The sequence below is a fragment of the Oxyura jamaicensis genome, chromosome 15 (genome assembly GCF_011077185.1).
Source record: "Oxyura jamaicensis isolate SHBP4307 breed ruddy duck chromosome 15, BPBGC_Ojam_1.0, whole genome shotgun sequence".
Taxonomy (NCBI): Eukaryota; Metazoa; Chordata; class Aves; order Anseriformes; family Anatidae; genus Oxyura; species Oxyura jamaicensis.
Genome location: NC_048907.1, coordinates 2,373,277 through 2,395,679, shown reverse-complemented (window position 1 = coordinate 2,395,679; position 22,403 = coordinate 2,373,277). Strand labels below are relative to the sequence as shown.

Genomic DNA, 22,403 nt, shown 5'->3' with positions numbered 1-22,403 from the left:
AACGAACAGATTTTTTGCAGTCAACTTTACTTTAAAAAACACATTTTAGTATAAATACTATATTTATTAAATATCTTTACAATTCATTTAAATGTATTTACAGAACTATTCCTGCATAAGTTATACCTCAGACATGAAATTCACATAATTGCCTCTTACGTAAGCATAGATGATAGTCTCATTTTAACAACAACAAAAAAGCATCCTCATTAGATACAGACTCAGATTTGCTTCATTACTTCAGCTATCTTTGCAAGAACTACTTCATACAGTCGTTTTCTACATACACACACAAAGTCTGGTTCCTTCCTGGAGAAAGGATGTCCATTACAAGAGATGGAGATTCCATCACAAAATACTTTACAGCTTTGCTAGACCTTCACGTCTCCCCTCTCCCTTACTCAGTCTTAACTGTCTGGTCCCAAAATCTTTTTCTTCCCTCCTATTATCTGCCGTACCTTCTTTCGAAACACAAAGAAAGCAAATTTAGAGGGAAACTGTATGCTGTAGGTCTCCCAAAGATAGCCATAAAAGTAGCACAGATCCACAGAGTTTTCCAATTCACCACATCTTAGCCCTTTTTCACCCAAATACCCAGTAACACTGCTGCAGAAATCCCAACTCCCGCAAGCACTATTACCTGACGCGGTACCGTAGGTTACTGGTATCTAAGAATCTCTTCTCCTTCAGATCGCTGCTCCCTACCAACCAGCTCCTGACAGCTAACAGAAACCTTCGGCAGCAGCTGAAAGTCAGCCTGTTCTCCCTTCAAGCGTGTTTCCATTACACAGAACACCTTTCTTTGTACGTTCCTCTCATGAATAGTCACAATAATCTAATTCCTAGGAAGTGTTACTGCTTCATGCATCATTTAAAGTTATTTTGATAGTATGGGCCCTGTCGTTCCCTCTTCCAAAAAATTTGTTGTGCGCAGACAGCTTAAGTTCATAGGAAGAAATTAGGTTTGATATGTTTAGAGTGCACATCTTAAGAACAAAAACAAAAACAAGCATGTGATAAAAATATCGATTCTTTATAATACAGTATTGCTTTATAAACAGATGGAAAAGCTATAAGCTTTACTGGTCTTTGGTGTGTCCAGTGAGGGATAAGCTCATGATTTGTAAATTAAAATCCAAATTTGTTCTTTATTAAAAAAAAATCATGACGTGATATGAGGCAAATGGCTTTATAGATACTGCTTAGCTAAGAACTGCTTTAACACAGACAGCAAGGCGTAGACTCAAACCCACCAGGCGGCACAGTTTAGCTTCTGAGAAGGTGGCAGAATCTCCCCGATCCAGGGTTCCAGACCCCGGACCAGCAGAGGCAGAGTACAGCGCATGCAACATCTCACTCGGGGGTAAGCACCTTTGCCATACTCATTTATCTGATCCGCAAACGTTTCTCAATTTGTACTTCTACAAAGTGGGGGGAAAAAATAATGAAGGCTGGGCACGAGCGTACTGAGAGCAAGGGGTCAGAGTGCAAAACGGTCAGGTCTACAAGGGCGTTGTTTTAAGGTGAGTTCAAGGGAAAGAATAATTGATCAAATCAGCTCTAATAAAGAAACACGAGAGTAAATACTGGAGAATACAACGTAAAGATACCCAGATTTGAGAGAGCAGCACCCCTCCCAAATGCTAGAAAGAAAGCCCTATACTGCAGCATGAATACATTCCTTCTAACGAGACAGCTAGATACAGCTTGTTCAGTTTTAAAAAAAACAAGGACTGACAATTTGTGCAAAGTTATTCACCACTCACTGCTCCGTGTATCGCGAAACTAAGTAATTTTTCTTCATTAATAGAATCCTCCCCGTACCCTCACCAAAATAGTATTTTGGTCAAGTCAGGGTAGTTAAGGCATTTTGACAAGTAATTACAAGGTGATTTAAAATAGAGAGCTAACATTACGCCAATTTAGGAATAGCAGATAAATTACTGAAGAGCTTCCAAATTAATCACTTATTCTTACTATAAATGAAATGCCTGTTACAAGCACGATGCATTGAAATATAGTAAAATGACATGTACATGGTACATGTTAAATGATCTTAAATAAAAGCTTGACATAGTTACGCAAATATACAGTACAAGTCCACAAAAATTCTTTAAACAAGTTGAGGTAACCTCAAACTTAAACAGTTTTAATACAATAAACCAGGTAGTAAAAATCTCCTTTTGAGAGCAGGTAAGATTACTTACTGACCAAGTTTAACTGCACTCACCTAAACATCAACATTACCCGACTTTTTATATATATAAAAACATGGCTTTAATTTATTCTACATACTCTTCTACCAGCAAAAAAGTTAATGAAAAACTGACCAAAAATATATATATCTTTACAGCTATCAGCTATCTGTATGAACCTCGGAAAAGAAAGGAAAGCTTGCTGGAACAGGGGGAACAATTGTGAGCTACTGTAATTCAAAAGGAAATGTCATATTGCAGAGTGGCTGTTAGATAACTGTAAACATCATTAAGGTTCATTCTGAAAACCCTAAACTTTAGTTACTGAAATGTAAGTTTTGCTGATTATTCATTAATAGTTTCCATTTACGTACTTACTGCTGCTGCCACAGCATAAGCAAAGAGGTGCGTGGTTGAGAGCCAGGAATACAAGGATCAGCTGGGCTTAGACTGGTCCAGCATGTGCTGTTCTACACAAGCAAGAGTGGCAATATTAACACAAATCATTTTAGTTAACAACAAAGTTATCCACCAAAAGTGAAGATGTTCAGAGTTGAGGCTGATCTGTTCTTTGTGCAGCCTCCCACTGTAGCATTTACGCCATGTCATCCTGTGCTGGTGAGATGGGTTAAAATGCTCCAAGGATCTCAACTTTGACCATCTTGGCTTCTTGAGACAAGAATTATAAGTTTTTCTTTTAAAAAAAAAGTTATCCACAGCCAAAACATCCAGATATCAGGCCCATTATGGACGAATGATCTGCAGAACTTTTAAGATCACAGTTAAGCACCTGAAATCACAACACATTTGCATCCATATAACTTGACCTAAGTATGTTTTTGAAATTTTGTACTAGAAAAGGCTCCTAGGCTGACACCATGTATGGCAAGAGCAAAAAGTTTACAGCAGTTATAAATCTCCTGAAAACCAGAACTTAGGAACACAAAACTTCAGCTATCACTGTAACAAGACTATGCTTATGAAACTGTGTTCTGCAACATACCCTTTAATGAACAGTGAACGTTTCTAGTAGAGAGAATAATATGCCCTCCTGTAGAGGTTTTATCTATTGAATCTAATTTGAAAGATGATAAACCAATTCTACTCATCTGAAAGTAAGTCACATTTCAAATGCAGTAAGGATATGGGATTGATCCTCCCCCTTTTACGGACAATTACTAAGCTCTGAAAGACATGCTTCAAGCCTTGAACTTCTTCATTTCTTGCTGGCAGACAAAGACCAGTGTACTACGAGAGTGGTTCTTAACAAGGATTTCAGTTGTGTCTCAAGACAGGCAACGAGCTCGAAAACTGGCTGCTGAGATCAGCTGCAAAGGAAGAAAGCAATCCTGCCAGCAGGAAACCGTACGTGTGAAGCGAGGAGCTCGGGGATAATGAAAACAGCAGAAGCTGGCACTCGGCAGATCAGTCTGTGTACTCGGCTACAATAGAAAGAAGGACGGTGATGTCGTCTGGTTTTCCCCCTGCAATATGGAAAGAATAAAACTATTATGTCAAACCACACCGGGTTGTCTTCCTATAGCCTGTCATGTTCCCCCGCGGAAAGCTCTTGGGAAACTGGTTTAAATATGCAAAAAATGTGTTGTGTAGACACAAGAACTCTGCTTCCTCTCAGCTGTACAACTGAGGGGAGCAATAACATTTCCTAAAAAAAGCTCTCTCCTTTTAAGCAATAGTGAGACCATAAACTAATAGAAGGTGCACAGAACCCAGGACATCATTGTCAGCCAGTAGAGCAGAAAGCCTTTTTTTTTAAATCATATGTGAGGAAAAAATCTACAAAAAAAACACCTGTCTTTGTTTTGTTACAGGCAAGCTGCAGTCAGGAAGCATCTCAGGAACTGACTGTAAAATCACACACCTCTAGCATCTTCTCCAGCATGATCTCCGAGGTCTTCTCCAACCTTAATGATTCTACATCCTTCTAAAAGCTACTTAACCCTTTCGATAATCACTTCTCAAAACTCAGTAGCTACAGCAGTCAAATTCTACAGAAATAGCTCACAGGGGTATTTTGGTACCGAGAAGGTCAAACGAGTTCTCTGGACTCAGAAGATTCGTTACTGAATGAGTGGGCTTTGTACAAGGAGCCTGAGCTGTAAAACCACCATCTACCTTTATGAAAGGTGTTTGGGGTGTTGCAGGAAATCCTACCTACCCTCTTGAAACAAAAATGAGAACATCTTATTTAAAAAAATAAATAAAAAAAGGTTGTTAGGACTCTGCCAGGTGCTAGTACCTTTCTAGAGCACAGGCAATAGAACCAACAGAGATCAGGACTGACACACTAACGGTACAAGGGTCAGAAAGAACAACAAAAATCCAACAAACAGTGGGCAGAATCTCAACTAAAATGCATCAAGAATAGGAAACTTTAAAAAAACACTAACAACAAAACACCCCACACCCACACACAAATCCTAGGAACAGGTCAAGTGCAGTTCTCCTGGGAGCCGGGAGAATTTGTATCAGGCTGGGTTCTCGGGCCAAGAGCGTACGTATTAGATTAAACCATAAAAAAGAAAAATCAGTGCAGAGTTCTCTGCGTTCCAGCTACTTCCCCACAGGAGGCTTCTGATTAGCTGGGGCCTGGGATGACCTGCGTCAGGAGCTGGGGTCCTTGCCAAGCCAGGAGTGCTAGATTGGCGCTCTGCTGCCAACCGCATTTCTTAGCGCTTCTCCTATCGGATTTGGGAACAGAACTTTGCTTAAGATTTCTTCAAGATAGCAAGAGTGGGAGGAGGAGGGGAGAAAATATCTTACCTCTCACATTCAATCCATTGTCACATGCGAACTGTGCAAACGGTGACATGTAAGTGGGATCATATGCCAGCTCGTGAGCTTGCTCAGCAATACTTCTCGCAGTCTGCTGTATGCTCTCGTAGTTGGAATTCTAAATTAATGAGAAACAAAGCTTATTCTTAAAAGGAAATCTACCACTAGTTGTTTCGCTGGTGCACGTTGGTTTTGCAGATCCCTGACTGCCCTCTCTCGCGGAATAGGGCTCTGGTTATCACCTTCTGTTCCAAATGGAAGCCTAACCTTGTCTTCGGGTTAATAAACTGGGGTTAGAACTGCAAATCCTCACAACTGCAGCCTAGACCAGCAGCTGTAAGACTCGTTTTTTTGGATCATTTGTTGCATTTAGAGTTCAGAAGACTAAGATTTAAAATAGATTAAACAGTCTCACCTTAGGGAACCAGATTGGATAGCTAATACTAACAGTTCTCCCTGAAAGAGCTGTTTTTCCCTCACAAAGTAGGCTCAGCTGAATTAAGTACGTTTTACACCTTGACTGGAGTCTTAATTCTGAGTCTCCTGTCCAAATCAACAAGAGCATGCCTGGGGGAGGAAGGAGCACTTTGAACGACAGATGAGAAATAATTTAACAAGAGACTGACCTTTTTACAGATGGCATTTCACATCTTTTATTTTTTCCCCAGTACCTCTGTTGCTTTACTCCAGTATTTTTCTTACTCAGGCCAACATGACGCGGCATTGTCATTTCAGAAAGTCTTCCCTGCAGCCTGGGGACTTAGCAGGGTCTTACACGATTAACTTTTGGCTGAACTCCCCACCCCACAGAAAACTTCGGTGCCTTTCCCAAATACGCCAATAGGTGGAGCTCAGTTTTTTTCCAGAAGAGAATTTCATCTCCGGCACACACCAGGCTACCCGGCTGTCTGCGCAGGGAAGGGAAGGTGGGCGTACTGCAAGCAGAAGTGTGCTGCAGCTACAGCCTAAATAACAGCCACGCAGGTCAGAGACTAGCAAACCGGTCCCTTCAAACCACGGCAGCATGCTGACACATCCTCGGCACTGCTGTGCCTTCACTACCCAGGTTAAAGCCCGCGACAGCTTGTGCTGTGGCATGATCACAGAATCCCACGCTCCGCTCCAAAGCACAGCGACACGCTTCTCAATGTCAGACCTGAGCATCGCACCAAGACAAAGCAGTAAGGGGCTGCAGAGAGGGGAAACACAAGAGTCTACCTCGAATACAGACAGAGGCCTCAGACATTTTGCCTGCAAAGACCCATTCCCTGTCTGACACCACCTCTCGGTTATGTACCTGCAGGATAAGGGCAGGCAAAGTATTTTTAAAACCACACTGTAATTCTACACAGGCTTATTTGCATTTCATAACATCAAAATAAGTTTCCCCGGGGAGGTTATACATATTGATACCTCCTAAGTACACTTTCCTTTCTGTAAGTAAATAGCCTCGAGCTAAACGCTCTTCTCCCAGCTAAAAGAGTTTAATGTATTTTTCCTGTTTAAAACAAGTAGTTGTGGTGACTAATCTGGAAAAGTCGCTGCAAATTTTTGTTATCAGAACGTTCAAAATGTTCCACGCACACACACACAACCCACACTTCGGACAGCTCGGATTACTTTAGAATTGCTGTTTTGTAAGTCCTCAGAAAACCTCCGAATTGTTTAAATACATGCCTCACCCCACCCACCCAACGGCCCAAAAGAGATCGCTGTATTTTCATGTATGTCATCTACAACCTGCAAGCGCAGATAAAATGCGGCGTGTGAGCAGTTAGCCAAGGGCAGTGCCCGCTGCTGAACACCTCTCCCTATCCCCCCAGTGTCTCCCTCGCGTCGCACCCGTCCGTGACATGTTCCTGGCTGTTACTCTGGAAACTTCTGCCAACGTTGCTGCTTCTACATTCAGCCCGGGTGCGGGTTCAGGAGACGGCACTTTGGGGTCACCATCCCTGCTCACACGTGGTGTTGGCTGGTACGTCTCCAAACGGCAGCACTGTGGTGGGTCTTTCACACATAACACAAAGCTATGTGCTCAGAAAGAACTGGTAGTGACAGCGAGGGATGACGAGGGCAGAAGATGCGAGATTCAGAACGTACACGCACACTTACTTTCAGCTTTTTTAATTCCTGCAGGATCATGTAGTCAGGCATGTTGTCAAACAGTCCGTCTGTCGCAGTCAAAATAATGTCTCCGAGTTGGACGTCAAAGGAAGTACTATCGGCAGCATCAGGGCTGTGAAAATGACAGGTATGTCAACGAAATGGCCTCCAGCTTTCACTAAGGCACCAAGCAATGTCAGCCCAGCACATTAACAGCTTTTGTAATTCGCTATTGTTACATGTTTTGCTAGAAAGGAAAGAAATAATCACCAACTGTGGAGCTTTTGCACCAGGATAGCTTGTCAAGAAAGCTACAACAAAAGATCTGTGATTGCAAACAGGTAATGTTCCAGCTATTACACAAAGGACTTGCATTTACAATTCCCAGATGAACAATCCTGCAAACTAATCCGCTTCACAAGTGTCTCCATGGAAACCATTAAGTGGAATGGCAGTTGAGGGCTTCCTTCTCGCCCATCTTCAACATGTACGAGAGCTGTACTTGAGAGGACAATTCCTAACAGAACGGCCAAGCCACTTAAGGATTCTGAATCACTTTCTATTGCAGCGGAACATGAAGCATGTCTGGAAGTCACTAGCAGGAGACCACAGCTGCTCGGTCTACTTACATTTAATACATTACAGCAGAAAATATCCATAGTGGCCATGAATGCTGCTGCAGAATCCAATTCTCAGAATCAATGTAGTTACAAAACCTTCATTTTTAAGGATTCTTCACAGATCTTTTAAGGGCAGGAATGATTGCATGCCATGCCACTTGGCTATGCCAGAAATCAGCTGAGGAAAGCAGCCCTTTTGCTGTGCACCTTCAACAAGGTTAGAGTTAAGATTGCCTGCCTATCCCCTTATGTAGCCAAATTTAAGCATGTAACTGGGACAATGAATTAAAAAAATACCAGAGAAGCATTTAGACAACAAGCACAAGTACTAATTAATGTCAAGAACAGCGCAGAAACTAGCCAGAAAGCTATAATCATGATTCAGACCTGAAGTGTGGGAGCTCATTTATCTCGCACTTTCCTTAATGTGGGATGACTCAGATTACTTTGCTTTCCTGACTTCCACTGGACATTATCACGTTATCAACTACCCTTGTGCTATTTTTTGAACAAGACACTGAATTTCCAGAACTATTAAGATTTTAATAGTTCTGGAACTCCAAACTATCATTTAATTCTGGCCTAATAAAGAGGCTAGATTATTGAAGGATTCTAATTTCAGGGTTTTACACTGGTTTCCTCCCTGCAGCCTTACGATGAAGTAACAAAGCCACATGCAAGAACGATCAGGTGTTTCAACAGCTTTCAAGCAACCTTTTCAAAGAGAGCCATTTTGGCATTAGAAGTTACAACCCTTAAGGCCTAAGCCTTGAGATTTAAAAATCAAAAAATTAAGTTGCTTTCTCTGTTTACTGTGGTCTCTCTTGTAAGATCCTTTTATCATCTTTCTGTACTTAGAAGAAGGATATCACTTTAATGACTGTATAACCATTGATTTGAGAACTGTATTTTAATACGTATTTGAAAGCATATTTTTCTCTTTGCCTTATTTTATTTTACTGCTTAGACTTCACGCAGTCACAGGATTTTATCAGCCTGACATTCTTAGGGGAAGACACAAGTACAAGTCTGTCTTTGAAACAACTCATTTCTGTGAACAGATTGTCCTTGCCTATTACTCTCATTTCCCAGCTTGGTGTTCCGCCAAACAAGAGTTTTGCTCGTTTTGGTCAAATACAATATGCTGCTAGAAACACAGCGACTTGGAAACACGAGTTACAGTCACATGTCCCTCTGCTCTATTCTTCAAGCACTTGCTACCTCACTGCCAAGATATCTAAATTAGCGTACTCCAAACCAGTCTCAGGAGAGCACAGACAGGGACTGGGAAGGAAAGCTGCTGATAAGACAATCCACTCTCGTGCAGGACGGTCAGCGCAACCACCTGCTGCAGCCTTTACTGTAGCAGCTCCATTGTGCAGTCGTTCCATGGATCTGAACGTGCCTGGTGCATTCCAAAAGCTACAGGAACACGCTATATTGAATGAATAAGCACAAACCCAATACATTTTGACTGTGCAACAGCTTACAAAATTTATTAAGTACACAGTAAGAAGTGTTTAAGGTACCTTAAAGACAAGAGGGCAGGTATAAGAACCTTTGCTTGGGCACATTTAAATCCCACATGCTGTGCTGCATTATACAAGGAGCTCTTGAGACAGTAAAGCCACAACCTTTTGAGAGCTGATCACGTACACAGATTAAAAATTTAGTATCTTCTCCCTTCTTACCTGTCACTTAAGACAACTCCTTCTGCTTCTGGTGGAGCTATTGACAGTTGGAACGGAGTGTTGAAGTAATGCTGCTGTTCATCAGAACGATGTACTACTTCTCCTCCTCTGACTACCAAAAATCCAGAATCTCCCAAGTTGGCTGTATGTAAACGATGACTTGTTCTGTCCAGAACTACTATACAAGCTGTACTGCTTCCTGCAAGCAAACAGAATGCGTAACTGGAGTGAGCCTTGTAGAAAGCCCTTATTCCTTCACTGACTTCAGTCATAGTCCAACTATTCAGGTATTTATCAAAGCTTAGAGATCAGGATAAATGGAAATTATTATCATTAATGAAAAAAAAAAAAAAAAGCATATATTATACACACACTAAAAACAACAAAATGCTATAAATCTTTGCAAGAAGCTATGATCTTTATGATCTTCTATAGAACTTCCTTTTCTGGCTTTGATTTTGGTAAACACGCTATGCTGACAAATACCTGTTTTGTTCCACTTCATTTACACTTTTCCATCCCAACATATGTCAGCACATTCTGCTGTAAGACTGGATTTACAGAAATCACCTATAATACTGAAATTCTGCAAGCCTTAAGAGAATTCCAGTAGCATCCACACAATGCTAGGTGTTCTCCGCACATTTTCTCTCCCCCGCTGTAAATAAAACACTGCAATTAAATACTTGGTTGCAAGCAGTTTCAGATAGCATTCCATTATTCTTGTCAGAACATGAACACACTTTTCACTACAGCCTGGCTCTGCAGAGCTACCTTCTTTGTTTGAAAAAAATAATAATCCCGTCAAGTGTTCAGGGCACTAACTCCACAAGTCTAAAGAAAACATATTTAGGAGACAAATCCTGTTCCAGATTAAAGGAAGAACGGAAACGTGTCTACTTGTCAACCATACCCCGTGTTACCCCAGCCATGCCTGCAGGCACCACAACGTTCTCGATTCCTTCACAGAGAGGTAGCCGTCAACTTTGGTGGCAAGCCACAGAAATAACTGCACAGCAGAGATACCCATACACTGTCTAAGTCCTTCACAGAAAACAGAGATCAATTTCTGCCAATAGGAGCACCACCACCCGAAGAACTTTAATCCCTGAAGAGCGTGAAGTACAGCTACAGCATTTCTTCTTGACTTTGAACTACCTCCATCAGAATTCCCTCTGCCATCCGCTAACAGTTTTCTGGTTCATCTTCTATCCTAATGCTCTTCCAGCCCAAGTTTCCAAGCACATCTGTGTCTCGGACTGACCACAGACTTATTTATGATGAGCTAAATGTATGATCAGGCTTGCCTACAAGACGAGTCCAGCTAGCCCTAGGCATCACCTGTTCTGGATGTTTCACCTCTAGTCCAGGGAGTTCCCCGTAAAACCCTGCACTTAATTTGTTCTCTAGAGAATACACAGGACCTTCTCCGCCCTTGGTGAATGGCAAGTCAAAGCAGTACTTAAGGAAAGATTCATATTTCATCTATGACACCATCCAAGATTGCTCTGCAATGATAAGAACAGCTTTTAAATAAATGGCACAATTTCCTCCCACTTCAGTCTTATTTTAAAAATCATTTGCTAGATTCAATTCTGATGAACCAAATATCAAGACAAAGCACAACAGGAAGGAAGAGTTCATGCCTAATGAATCCTCCCTAATGAAGTCGTCTCCCTCCACTTTATTTCAACTAAATTCTAACTGCTCGTTACTGTGGCAGCTCCAGAGGTGCTTTTTTTTTAATACCTCTAAAAATACTGCTCTTGGTAGCGGTAATTTCTTCCAGGAGAAGCACTGAGGATCATTAGTTTCACATTTTAACTGTATTAGCACAGTGTAACCAGGAGGCCACGTGCGGAATGCAGATCTTGTGACTCAGCATACGCCGCGTTTCAGACCTCGAAAGGTCAAGCCGAGCGGGGCTGCCTCCGTCTGCAGGGAGCGCTGAGAGCTCTCACCAGCGGCCCACTTTGGGGGTTGCTTCCAGCTGCATCTGCCTTGCACGAATGAGCACTATCAGACACGCAAATTCCTGATGGAATTTACCACCACTGCTATTTTGGTGACACGTAAGGTCACTCCTGAGATTTGAACCTATTCTTTGGGCATATAATGCAAGAACATCTGTTCCTAAGCTCAGCAGAGGAGCTAAATATAGCTTACGCAGCGCTCTTCTGGCAGAGGAGTTTAAGGTCAGGTGAGAAGCATGCATATCACACAGGGTAACACTCTCTTGGTGCGTAAGAGGTCACCCGCCCTTTAGAAACGTGTTCCGTTTTCAAGGTTGTCAGCTGAGGCCACGCTTTGCCTCCCTGTCTGTTCACCATTCCCAGGCAGCTGGAAGCACTGCCTCAAATCAAGTTTGACAGAGGACATGCTAAGCATCTACTTTTGTTTGCTTTCAGAAAAAATCTGTAATGATTCCCCTGCAAAGGATTATAAAAAATCCAGGGTATCAGTGATCATAGGATATAAATTATTTAAGTCAGGCTGTTAGGTTTAAAGTTCGTTGGACATAAAAGGCAACAGGAGCAGCATGGCAAGGAGCGAGTAGAACAACATCCAGCCATCATCAGAAAACATTTTTACTTGCACAGCTTAAACAAAAAGCCACAAACAACCCTGACGAGGTTTCAATGAAGAAGAGCTATTTATATAAGGAGTGCGTGCCATAGCATGCTCTCCTGCCAAACTCATTTTTCAAACTCTGTAAAGCATCGGTGAATTGCCACCCTTCACACACAAAGACTTCAACATTCTGTATTTTACATAAATATATTTTTATACAGATGTATGTAGGTATTTAAGTACATAAGCAGATATTTAAGTACAACGCATCCAATTCACGTGTTTCTGCTCTCTTACCAAGCAAAGGTACTTTGTTCTGCAGCAGCTCACAATAACCTGCAGTGAGAATCCCGACAGGATTACTTGGAACAAACCGTCCTTCTTTCACTAAACGTTCACATGTTCGCATTAGAGTCCCTGAGAATTGAGAAGGGTCAACCCCGTAGTCTCTCCAGCCACCGACACCATCTGCTACCCCTGGAAAAACAAAACAGAAATCAGGTGGTGTATGAACAGAAATGGTTTCCAAAATGAGGTTTTTAGTTTTTGACATCACTTAATGGCATTCAGTATCTAAAAGGCGGGACACAGCACCTGCTTGAAAATAAATTTTGATTAAGGGAAATAAATTACTGAGCATTTTTAAGATAACTTCTGACATCAGCTACTAGACAAAGCTCTATATACCATCAGAATTGTTAAGAGAAGGCACAAGTCAAATGATGAGAACTTCACAAGGAGACGGCTGACTTCACTAGAAGAAAAACTGATGTGGAATTTTGGAAGGAATTCAATCATATTAACCTTTGGTTAGCCCATTAAAAGGGAAGAAAAGAGCGATGATTAGTTTTAAATGTGAAGGTCATTAAGATTTTTTAATAGGATTGAAACGATAAAGATCTTCCCCACTATTCAACGCCCCGAAGTTTCTCCTCAAGCCTCCTGCCCACAGGAAAGATAACGTTTTCCTAGTTAGCAATATCCATTTCTGCAGAAACTGTATCTCCATTAAAAATAAATAAAGCAACAACAGACAAACCAACACAGTGCTAGGACCTATGTCTGCAAGGAGTTTGTAGCTTGAAACTCTAGCCAGGAAAGAGAATGAAAACTGATCGTGGTCCCACCAATTTCCATTGTCATTCAAAATAGCGCAGACATCAGAAAACCCAACCAATTCTGCAGAAGTTTCGGAAGATTCTGAGTAGCCAGAGGCAAATATTGAAGATGCACACGACATGGTTAGGATGAACAGGCGGATCGATCACCGTGCTTATGTTCATAGTGGTTTGATGCCATCACCAGTGGAAATAAGAGCAAGAAAAGTGCTTTTGCTTTCTCATACACAGAGGAAAATCAGTTTGGGCATGTCAGACAAATACTGCAACAGATGAAACTCCTGAACCGGGTCGGGAGCGACACAGTAGATACTGTAAGTGGCCATCAGAAAAAAAATGTGGTTTAATTGTCCTGTTCCAACACTTGTGGCAAGTATTGTGGGCTCGCATGGGGCTTTGTCTTCCTTTTTTTAATCTACTGTGACCAGTGACAGTAAGTGATATTCTGCTGCCCATGTGGCTTCAATATTTTGAACTTCTTCAGTCAGCTTTAATGCTAAAGTTAAAATGCTGCTTGAAGCATGAAGTACTATTTATGAGAGCAAAATATTTCTGTTTTTTTTTTTTCCAAAATCTTTTTGATCTTCAGCACATAAGGGACTGGCCACTTCCAGCCCAGGCTTCTGCAGGGAAGTAAAGCTAAAACAGTGTGTTCATGATAAAGGCGTGATAAGCCAGTCTCAGAGCTCAGATGGTGCTGAAGAAAGGTATCAGAAAGAAAACCACAATTAGCAAAGGCATAAAAATGTGACCGAAGTGGTAAAACTCAGTTTGCCTCATCTATAAATGCCCTTCACGTTGGTCACCATCTGAAACTGAGACGGAAGGTTTAGAGTTCATGCCAAGAGCGGCTCTAATCTGACAGGAGGTTACATCCAGATTCTCAACAGCCTATCAACATTAATCAGATTTCTCCCAAAAATAGTGCACAACCTTTTGGACACCTGCTTTGTCCGGTCGCTTTCTTAGAAGAACAGAGCAGGAAGGCAGGTCCCTGAGCTCCCCTCTCCGGAGCAGTCCTTGGAATGAAGCTGGTGCTAAAGCTTCCTGGCTTCCCCGCGATGCCTGACCAAACCAGCCTGCCTTCCCTGGGCCCGCAGCTCCAGGTTAATGCTGCATTAAACCTGTGCTTTCTGCTGCCCTCAAACAACCCTGGAGTAAGAGATCAACAAGAAAACTGTTCCCTCTCTGACCTACAACTTGAAATAGCAACCGAGCATCAGTTTGGGTGACAGTGCTTGCTTTACATTAAGCCACCACATGAGCAGCTTTTTTCCCCTTAAGATGAGCACAATCCTGCTGTAACTTCGCTAGCTGATTACAGCAAGCATCACTTCAGGGACAGGCTTAACGGGGTTAACCAAAACGGCAGGGTTTGACAGCTACTGTCCAGAAACTGCTTTCGGTTCCTCAGGTTGTTACAGAACAAGCTCGTGAAACGTTATGGAGTTCCCTCAAACGCTCAGTAAGCCATCTTGGCTTTAGTCTTCTTTGGAAATGCTTTACAGAAACACCAGAGCATTGGTATACAGTGCAGGAAAGCAAGTCACCAGAGGAAGCACCTGGTGAGGTTAATCATCAAAGCCTACTTCAATTTTAAAGTGAAAATAAGAGCATGCCACTTAGTCTTCTTTGCTCACTTCAGGCAGGAAACCTGAATCCATACTCATGGCAGCACACTTCACACTGTCCCGAGCCCCGCAGCAGCTCTGCCTGCCTTCCTTCCTGCCTTCTAGAAGCTACGAACAGCCGGCAGAGCATCCTGACGCTGCCTTCCCAAACTGGCAGTCCACCAGGAGGTGCTGACTTGGCTTCGCACCGCTCTTAGGGGAGCAGAGCGTCCATGTAAGAAGCAAGGAGACAGTCGTGGCCGTGTTCCTTCCCCATCTCGGCACGGGAGCAGAGCAGGCCTGCACTTGAGCTCTCACCACCTCCTCAGCACTTCACCGCTGCCATCAACTACTCATCCTCAACCAAGTCGGCCAACGTGGAGTTTCTGCAGTTTGGTTTTTTACTGCACTTCTAAAAGACAGGTCTGTTCGTTTCATTTAAGCTGTGACCTTGTTGGCTCCTGGAGCACGGTGCACGAACGCTGCCCGAGCAGGCAGCCACTTCCTCCTGCTCGGGCACCGAGCCAGGGATCGCCACTGCCATCAGGACCTCCCTTCAGCATGGCTTTTAAATAAAGTGTCTTTAAATTCTCAATATGAACTGACTGATTTTATGGGAAAGGAGGATGTGACTTTTAAATACACTGCTACTGAAAAACACAACTGAAAATACAGTTTGAAAAAAAACTTTGTGAGATTTGACACACAGCAAACACGGATCAGAAGTACACGAGAAAACTGAACAAAAACTGAAAATGTGACTCACAGAAGTGGACCAGTTCCTACATCCTAGCTTGTTCTTTCCTTTATCACCTTCCCTTTATCAATTCATGGGTACCTACACCAGCAGCATTACCAACAAGAAACGATGCTAGGCTGTGCTCACGTAGAGCAGCTTTGTGTTAATAGAAGGAAAAACAAAAAAGGAAAAATTCTAAATAGTCATTGTTCTACCAAGTAAAAGAAGTTACTCAGATTTTGATTTTCTTACATTTCACCACCAAAAAGTAAGTATTATCTTCCAATATCCACATTTAACTCACCCAGCTTAGGAAATACAAATCGCCGGGTATTTAAAACAAACTGCATGGCTGAAAGAAGAATTACAGAAATTGAACTGTGTAAAATCTTTGATTTTTCTAAGATATTCAGTAAATCAGAAAACTTTATACAAAATATTTATTTGGATATTCCCTGCTTAAGCCTATGCAGTGAGTAAGTACACAAACATCCACAGGAGATAGTGAAATGCCTGTGGCTAGATGAACAACCACTGTAAATAAAGCCATTGAAAATTTCACAATAAATTACTTCCAACGCGCTTCTCCAGTAGTTAACGAGATTACAGAGACCTCCCAGAGTCAGTGAGAGTTAACTCGGCAACTTCATCGCCTTCTGCTGGAAAATACACAACCACTGCTGCCAGATTAAACACGGGCCGCACGTGTCAGCCCCAAAACCACCTCCTGAGCCTCCTAAGGAGTCGTACATGGGGACAGGGAAAGTTGTAACAAAGCTTCAGGACAAGGCACGCTGACTGACGCTGCAGTGCTGAAACTGAGCACGTGAAGATACCGGCATGGAAATTTGATAAAAAAGCTTTTGAAATGCTAAAAGCACCCGGGATAAAACACCAGCTGAAATGCAAATGGAATGTTTTGACTGTCAGCCCCGTGTAGGGTTAGCTGCAGAAGCCCAGGAGCAGCCAGGGAGTGCTGAGACTGGCAATACGGGCTCTTCACTGCACGCTGACTTATGCTTTATTTTATGTCAGATCCAGATGTTCTGTCTCATTCAGAGCAAATAAAAACGCCACAAGCTTGGAGTTGAGAACAAAACCATGACATTAATCAAACTGCTTAACAGAAAGAGCTTTACAAGTGGAAGTCCTGGCTGGCCGGCAAACTAAGCTGCCCACAGCCAGAAGCCAAAAGTATCACCCTGTCCCAAAAATCTCTCAGAAAATTTCAAAATATTGCCTCACAGCTAAGAAGAACGAGCACATGGAAGCACCAGGCAGGCACAAGCGTGCCATTGGGAACTGCCTTTGCATGAAAAGACAATTAACTTTTAAGATGTCCCACTCATCCTGCTGAACTTTAAGTTTCTTGAGAGCCTTACCTGAATTAGCGATGAATCACCGATAAAGAACATCAGAAGGGTCTATTTCTGCAACTGGAATTATCGCGCATCAGATACAGAAGACAGACAAAAATGGTAACAAAGCCCAATCTGCTGCACTGCCCAAGTTTGAAATACAGCATCTAATACTTGTCAACACATCAGAATCGAGATAACCCGGTAAGATTTCTTGTTTTATCAGTGACCGGTAAGTCCCGCAGCCAGCCAGGCTCTCCACCCAAAGGCGGTCACGTGCCCAGACCCAGCACTCACCTCCCCGGCAGTGTCACTGGCAGCGCGTACGGGATCACCCGTATGGGGTCACCGTGTTACAGCCAAGGAAGTGGTGGCTCTTCCTCCAGCACCCCCCTTTAGTTCAGACAAAGAAATAACCTGGCTGAATACAAATCCCCAAAGGCAGGTTGCGTGAGGCTGGTAGCTAGTTACAAAAGGAAAAGGTCCTTACCCACATCATATATTTTAAAAGTCATACTAGTCCTTAACCACCCTTGCATTAACTACAAAGGTACTGGAAGAATAAACGGCCAGGCAATCAGGAGGAACACAAAGCAAGAGGCAAAGCGAGAAGTTGAAGCACAGACTGAAGGGGAAACTGAAAGCATTGCATTGTGCACCTACTTCCAAGAAAAAGCAGCAGTTCTTACATCATTTTTTTCCTGCTACAACACACAGCTGTTCAGGAAACAGGTTTTTACCAGCTATCTCTCTCCCACCTCTTGTATTCGAGTCTTGAGAAATCTGATCAGTGGCTTTTGAGCATTATAGAGGATCTGCTCAGCGGATTTTGTCAGTTAAAAAACTGGTATTTTATCTCAGAGTTCTGTAAAAACTTCCCTCCACAGCCAGAACTGCTCGACCTCCCAAGGTGTTGAGCAACCCCAAAACACTGCTTTGTAGCTGAGCTGCTCCTGGCAGTTCGCATTTAAGTGCTGGAAAGGGACAGGTAGCACAGCACAGGCATCAGCCAGTCTCCAAAGGGCTCGCAGCCCCGGTAATTTCAGGCTCACAGAATCAGTCGTGCAGATGAACCAAAGGAAAGTCATGGTACATAATCTGTTGGAATAATCAGATTTTAGTTGCATTCTCAGAAAGCGAGCTGCTACATTTCTGAGAGGTTCTGTTAAATGCTACTCAAGAACAGCTCTGCTGACATTTGGATTAGCTGCCCTGACAAGTCAAGCAGTGTGACTGTTAGTGGGGATGTTTCTCAGTAACCTCTGGTTTCTCTACAAATGACAATATTTTTCCTCATGTTAAAAAATAGTTTGGATTATTATGACACATACAATTCTTTTTCCAAATCACTGATTAAACCCTCTAAAACGCCTCGAGTTCTCCCAAGAGAGGAGGTAAGACAGCACTCTGAAACAAGCAGGCCACTTGCCTCCTTTAGTGTCCTAAGTTCAAGCAGCAATCTCTTTAACAGGTACAACACCAAATAAACCACTTAACGTAGTCTTACGTGACCTTCAGGCACCAGAGGAAGAATCCCTTCTTCCTCTGTAGTTGCCCAGACAACACTGACATTTCATCTACAAATCCTTTTACATTTTGCAGTTTACTTTTCTCGACAACAGCAAGACTAAAAATATTCTGGGGGCTTCATCGCTCTAGAGGTTTACATACCTCCCAGGACAAACTCGATTTTCAGATACGATGCCATTCCTTTCAGTTCAGAGTTCCGGCCCCCCATTTCCCCCTTCTCCCCCCCAAAAAAATCAAGATTTGCAGCAGATAGAACAGCTGCCAAACTTTAACTCGCGGTGGACAAACAGCACTCTGCTGCCAAAGAGTTTTTTCCTACTACTGCGGGACAGAAATAGTTTGGAAGAGTCGTCAAGTCACACAGGCTACACCCAAACTCCTGCCCAGCAGACACTCTAGAAGTGATGCTGTCACGAGATGCACACTGGTTGCTGTAACGTTTCAGTAATGAGTCACACACTTTGGAAAATCCATTAAAAAATAGTAAAGAGATGGGGAGCCTGATAAGGCAGGAATAAGCAAGAAAAGACAGATCCCAACAGCAGAAAAAGATCACAAGCATGAAAGAGCTCAACATTTATTAACTGCCGAAGCTTGCTTGGTTAAGTAAGTGAAACGTTTTTTAAAGTTCACTTTCACAAGTCAAATTTTACTCCCTCTGCACCAAGAACTCTACTCATATCTAATCAGAAAGAAAGAAAGGTGTCAGTTTCTGAAAAGTTCTTCAGCTTTGAAAAACACTGATATTCTTGGAAGTTACAGAGGCGAGGTTCCAGGTGTGAACAGGTTCAGAAATGTCTGCCAGGTCAGGAAGATATTTCAGTATTTTGATCTTGTCGGTCTGTAGCTTTCTGAGGGTCTGGACGAAAGACACTAACAGAGAACACAGAAAGGTACAAGCAGCAGCAGGAAGCAAATGCAGGCCTGAATCATGAAGCTCCAGAGATTAACATTAACAGAAAAACTATTTCCTTTTCTTGGAGTGATCCCAAAGGAAACACCAGGGATTTGAGTTTCTTATTCCTCCCCAAGCTAAGGATGGGAAGAAACATGCAAATTGAACAGGTACATACCGGCAAGAAGTCAAAGAGACAAAGACCCAAGGCTCCAAGCACACCCGTAACAGGCCTTATCAAGCCTTTAACATCTTGAAATAACAAGCACCTTCGTAAGTCTTCTATTCTTACAGTGAAAGGCTAAGGACAGACTAGAAGACACTTGCATTTTCAACCTTTAGACCATGCAGTACACAGAAAACAAAAGAAGTGCTTGGCATTGTTGTATCTTCTACAAACAGGCTGCCTCTCCAGCCCTAGTCAACTTTTGTTTGACCTAAGAAAATGAATGCCCAAGCAATCGCTCATGCCAAGTGACTGGGAGTAGCTCTTTCCCTGGAACACCACACCCATCACCCATCCCACACAGGCATGCCTTTCATATATTGATTCTGGAAAAGACGGGCACAGAAGAGTTTTAAATCCATTACCTGGTACAGCGTGGTCACTGATGACTCCTAACTCCAAGCGGTACGCCTGACATTTACTTTTCTCTACAAGTATTATTGCACCCAGAATTCACTTTCGCTAAAACCGCTTGACCTCTTCATTAAACTAATACCGAAAAAACGAAGCTTGTAAAGCTTCAGGGAGGTTCAGCCCTGGTAGTTTTGCTGAGGGGCAAAGTTAGGCAAGTATAAAGTTAGTACAGGATTTATGAGGCTCACACACGCACACGAAAAAAATTAAGGAGCCTCAGATTGGCAATGAGAGCAAGAGGAATCGAGGGCAGGAAAACGCCGGTGCTGAAAATCCTTTGGTTGAAGATTTGGTGAGAAAGGGAGAGCAAAGAGATGACAGTAATGGCAGAAACAAGGGGAAAACTGCTACGTCCAGGAGCTTAAGAACTACTGAGAAAGACAAAGCATCAAGTTAGTTTGCATCAAAAAACATCCTGGGTGTTAATGCTTGCAGAATACCCAGTGGTTTTGGTTTAGTGGTACACGTTAATACTAGAAAAGCAATAAGGAACGTGAAAATAGCTTCACAGGGAGAGGGCAGCTTTTTTAAACTCTCTTCTTGATACTAGACATTCTAGTACGAAGCTGTCTGCTGTTTGATCCTTAAGCAGAGTTATAGCTGTTTGTTACCAAGTTGCCATGAAAATTAATGCAAAGACAAACTCAACCACGCAACTCTCTGCTGATTCCAGCGGGAAGACACAACAAGCTGTAGGTCCACATATGGTAACTGCCAAATATGGCCAAAAACCCTAAACCCTATCAGAAGGGTCTAAATCCACTCTCTTCCCCGTGCAAAGAGTCCATCTATGCGTAAAGCATGCTCTGCATTTCTCTTAAGGGCAGATACCAATTGCTGAGCTATTTAACAGGGCTGGCCTAGTAAGAGCTCTCAGGCAGCCAGCCTGGGTCACATGCTGGAGTACTGCTGCCCAACAGCTGATTTTAATGGAAAAAGTTCCTTTGGGACAGGCACGAGAAACGATGCAGGATGTCTACACGCATCAGGGGGTTTCCCACACCTCCTGGAGAGCTGCAGCATCACCGTTAGAGTATCAGCTCCCTTCAGAATAACCGGCAATACTGTTACCTAGCAGCCAGCTACAGCTTCCTGATAAAAATGTTTCATCTACATTAAATGGCAAGCAAGTTACAGTGACAGCACTGGGTTCCAAAGACTCCCCAGACACTGTCAGGTCAGGAGGCACTGCAGAGCAACCCCACCATTTTTTAATTTAAAGTGACAGGAAAAAAAAAAAAAAGTTTTTTATTTTAATGTCAAAATTGTGGTGAATGTCGCTGAAAAGCTAACTTTTCCAGAGTGTCAGCCAAATTCAACCTTGACTGCACAGGAGAAAGGTCAAGCACTGTCAAAGGCAACACCGCTCATGAACTACAGATTCCGTTGATTATCTACTATTATCCACCACCTGTAAAAATTTGAACTGGTTAGGATTCATTTTACAGATGAGCCCAAACCAGAGCAAGCAATCAGGACACAGCAAACACCGAAACCGAAGTTTGACATTTGAAACCAGTCTCAATGTCACTTTGCCTTTCACTTGACAAGGACACGGCACGCGCTGGAATAAGGAAGCTCATGATTCAGTGATCTTTTACATGGAAATGCAAATGCCACATGGAGCTGGCCGAGGTTTTAGGGAGACAAAGAGAGTGAAAGGCATTGGAAAGAGTTTCTCTGGCCTTGGGAACCACCAGGCCTGGCAGCCAGCTACAGGTGAAAGGCAGGGCCTAGGCTCCTGGCCTTCGCACCACCTCGTGCCAGCGGCGTGCTGAGAAAGGGGGCCACAGAGTATGAGAAAGAGAGAATGGGAAGAAAGGAGCATGACCAGAAGCCTCATGCTTTCCTACGTTTCAGAATTCAGAAGAAAGCGTCCATTTAGGCAGCTTGATCAGGATCACCTTTTTGGCAGGAACCGTGCAGACACCAAAGCACCTGACCCGAGAAGAAGAGACTCGGCTCATAAAACGTAAGAGTCAGTAACACAGCGATGGCAATCGAGGCCGGGCTGCGTCCCTTTGTCCGCGGCCCAGCTGCGCCACGGCCGCCACGCGTGCGGCTGGGCCCGGTGCCCCCCGGTGCCCCCCCCAGACTCACCGAGCACATCAGCCGAGCGGTGCCTGGCCACGAAGCAGGCGTCATCCCCGTAGCACATGCCTTTCTTGAGGATGCCCTTGCGGAAATCTTTGCCGAAGCCGCAGCTGGCCGTCACCAGGCTGTAATCGCGGGAGTCGGTCTGCGAGAGGCCGCCCAGCACCGCCCGGGCCACCAGCCTGCCGTAGGACAGCACCGAGAACATGGCGCGGGGCGCCCAGCAGCCCAGGGCCACCACGGCGGGGAGCCACCGGCGGAGCCGCCTCCTGCCCTGCGAGCGGCCGCCGCAGCGAGCCAGCCTTCCTTCCTTCCCCCCAGCGGCCGGCTGGGCTCGGCCCGGCTCCGTTCTCCTCACTTCTCCTCAGTTTTCTCCTCAGTTCTCCTCACGCCGGCTTCACCTCGCCCCGGCTCTCCCGGGCCCGGCCCCTCACACTCCCCCC

The 22,403-nt window shown here is 43.6% G+C and overlaps 1 protein-coding gene across 1 annotated transcript; it reads right to left on the bottom strand.

The window, feature by feature from the left end:
- Positions 1-43: 43 nt before the first annotated feature.
- PPTC7 (protein phosphatase targeting COQ7) lies at positions 44-22,310 on the bottom strand. The gene is made up of 6 exons (XM_035340488.1): positions 21,967-22,310; positions 12,274-12,453; positions 9,406-9,604; positions 7,104-7,227; positions 4,980-5,109; positions 44-3,679 (listed from the first exon to the last, which is right to left on the bottom strand). Exons 1-6 carry the CDS (start codon positions 22,166-22,168, stop codon positions 3,621-3,623), a joined length of 894 nt encoding a protein of 297 aa, XP_035196379.1. The 5' UTR covers positions 22,169-22,310; the 3' UTR covers positions 44-3,620.
- Between the last annotated feature and the right edge of the window lie 93 nt (positions 22,311-22,403).